The sequence below is a fragment of the Pygoscelis adeliae genome, unplaced genomic scaffold, assembly GCF_000699105.1.
Source record: "Pygoscelis adeliae isolate BGI_AS28 unplaced genomic scaffold, ASM69910v1 Scaffold10, whole genome shotgun sequence".
Lineage (NCBI taxonomy): Eukaryota > Metazoa > Chordata > Aves > Sphenisciformes > Spheniscidae > Pygoscelis > Pygoscelis adeliae.
Genome location: NW_008824053.1, coordinates 3473395 through 3476062, shown reverse-complemented (window position 1 = coordinate 3476062; position 2668 = coordinate 3473395). Strand labels below are relative to the sequence as shown.

The 2668-nt window shown below is 46.9% G+C and overlaps 1 protein-coding gene across 1 annotated transcript in view; it reads left to right on the top strand.

The window, feature by feature from the left end:
- Positions 1-294: 294 nt before the first annotated feature.
- LOC103925107 (cytochrome c-type heme lyase) overlaps positions 295-2668 on the top strand; it is an 11046-nt gene continuing 8672 nt past the window's right edge. The window contains exons 1-3 of the mRNA XM_009333764.1: positions 295-446; positions 1193-1341; positions 1959-2107. Coding sequence (XP_009332039.1) covers positions 332-446; positions 1193-1341; positions 1959-2107 — 413 coding nt within the window. The 5' untranslated portion in view covers positions 295-331. The remainder of the gene's footprint in view (positions 447-1192; positions 1342-1958; positions 2108-2668) is intronic.

The window sequence follows — 2668 nt, the reverse complement described above, 5'->3', positions numbered from 1 at the left end:
CCCCCGCCGGCAGCGGCCGTGAGGAGAGGGGCTGAGCGGGGGGGAGGCGGCTGTAAGCGTGGATGTTACCCGTAGGGAGCCCGCGCACCTCGTCCCACGCGAGCTCATTCGCGGTCAGCCCTGGTAGACGCTGTGGATTCTTGTTTGGGCTGGATGTTTGTTCCTTAAACCGATCTTTTATTTATTTTTTTCAATTTGTGATGCAGCAACATGCCCGTGCTTGCATTCACCTTAATAAATAACCAGTGTGGTTTAGTATTACGGGTCTTCGCTTTTTTTTTTTTTTTCCCCTTTAGAAACTTGATCCGAAAAGAGCCGGTGCGCGGAAGCCATGGGTTTGTCTGCGTCCTCCCCGGCTGCTGCAGGTCAGTCGCCGAATGCATCCAGGCAACGTCAGGCGGCCTCTCCACCTTCAGAATGTCCTATGCATCAGCAAAAAACGAGCGGTAATTGTTCTTGAAGCTTAAGTGAAATAAACCCTTTACGTGGAAAACAGATTGAAAAATATTTGGGGGAAAAAAAAGGGAAACGGTTCTACAAATAAAAACTTGAGTTTTTCCTTCAGCAAAAATAGCTCTCAAGTAACTTTTCATGGAAAGGAGTCAGTTGTTCACCAGAACAGCGTGCAGGCTGTTTTGTCTGTAGAGACAGTAGGTGCTTACTGTAGAACCTGTGGGTCGCTCCCGATTGTCACGTTTCACGGGGGTCCTGCAGATCTGTTCCCGTCGAGTGGTACACCCGCAAAGGGTCAGGGAGGTGCAGGGGCTCCTGCAAAGGTGGTCGCTGGGGGCGGGTGGTTGTCGCTGGAGAACATGCATCGGGAAAAGGGCAGCAGAAGGGTGGAATGAGGCGAATGTCTGGAGAAAGAGGACATCAGCTCTTCCGTTGACACAATCAACACACGTTGGATTAACATTGCTGTGGAAATCTGAAGTACGGTAAAGTATAGGGGCTAGCATGGGGTGGGGAACGCGCGTTCAAGGACTACGTAAGAAGCTTAGATCTTACCAAGGTGCTGGGTCCTAAAACGCAGGAAAGAGAACAGTTAAAACTGTTGCAAAGCTCAGAAGAAAAAAAGTGAAATACCAGTTTGTATTAACATGAGCATTCAATGAACGGTTTTCCACTCCCTGTCATGTTCTAGAGTTTTCATTTTGTAGCAAAACATATACTGTTTTTTCCTGTATTTCAGGCTGTCCACTGCACATGAAGGCTCCTGATCACAGAACTGAGAACACGGACAATGTTCCCGCACATCAAGAAAGAGCGTATGAATTTGTAGCCTGTCCGGTGAAGTCTGGTGCCTCTCAAGTGAAAGATGACATAGATCCTAGCAATATGGTAACTTTTGCTTATTTCAGATGTTTTCTTCAGTCTTGTTTCTTCCGAAATACTATCCCCAAAATGTAAATAGTGATACTGTCTAAGGTGGAAACTCTGGCAAATAATGTTATTTTTTAATTTTTAACAGTGCTTTTTCTCATCTTGTGTGCAAATATTTGTAGAAAACCAAATTGCATCTTATGTCCTCTTCTTCAAATTTACATCTTTTTTGATAAAAGGTGGTTTTCCAGTTTGTAAATAACTTTTGCTGTCTATTTCTATTTGTTGGTTACACGCGTGGTTTTTTACGCTACATTAGTGGGTTTTAGGTTCTGTGTAATAGCAGTATGGGTAAGTTCTGATTCATGTCTCTCCAAGATTTTCTCTGATTTACAAAAAGCACTGCTCTTTTGAAAGTTGAAGTTTAGGCAAAATGGTTCCTTTAGTCTTCAGATGACAAACTTGTGCAAAGAGTTCTACTGCAAAAGAGAGAGATAATTTTGGTGGACTTAAATAAAGGCTGAACTTCTTGATCTTTGTAGCAGCTGATTGATTATGCTTTGATTTTTCTCAAACACCGTAACATAAAAAAATGTTCATACTCTAGTTTGTTGTTGACTCTCCTTGTTTTCTAGATGCCTCCTCCTAATCAGCAGCCGTCTCCAGATCAGCCATTTCCATTGTCAACTGTTAGAGAAGAATCTTCCATTCCTAGAGCACATTCTGACAAGAAATGGGTCTACCCTTCAGAGCAAATGTTCTGGAATGCCATGCTAAGAAAAGGGTAAATACACTGTGAATTATCAGATGGAGTCTGTGGGCCTGCAATTCATGAAGTAATACCATTAGTTATTGTTCATGGTTGTTATTTAAGGATTTGTGGACTCTAAGCAGTTAATATTTCAGCGAAGCCACCGAGGCGAAGGGCTCCGGAGCAGAGGATCGCGCCGAGGGACCCTTCCTGAAGCGGCAAAACCGCGGCAAAACCCGCAAAAAGCAAAAGCGCAGGGGGTGAGAGGGTGCTGCAGCCCCCCCATTCCCCGATCCAGAGGAGGGAGCTCCTGACGAGCGGCAGCTCTGACTCAGCGTGGGTGGGGACAAGAGGGACGGCGGCCAAACCTCCTCACGTAGAAGAGCAGCCCCCACGGAGCACGAGTGACCCGGAGTGCGGCGAACAGGGCGTGGCGCGGCAGTTCCCGCAGGCAGGGCGTGCAGGGAAGGCGAGCGGGCAGGGCGCAGTCCCCCTCCTGGCTCTAGAGGCCAACTCAGCTAGTAGTCGTCGCCCTCCCAGAAGAGGACGGCTATGGTTTCCACTCGGCCGAAAGCCGTCGCCAGAAGGAATGTG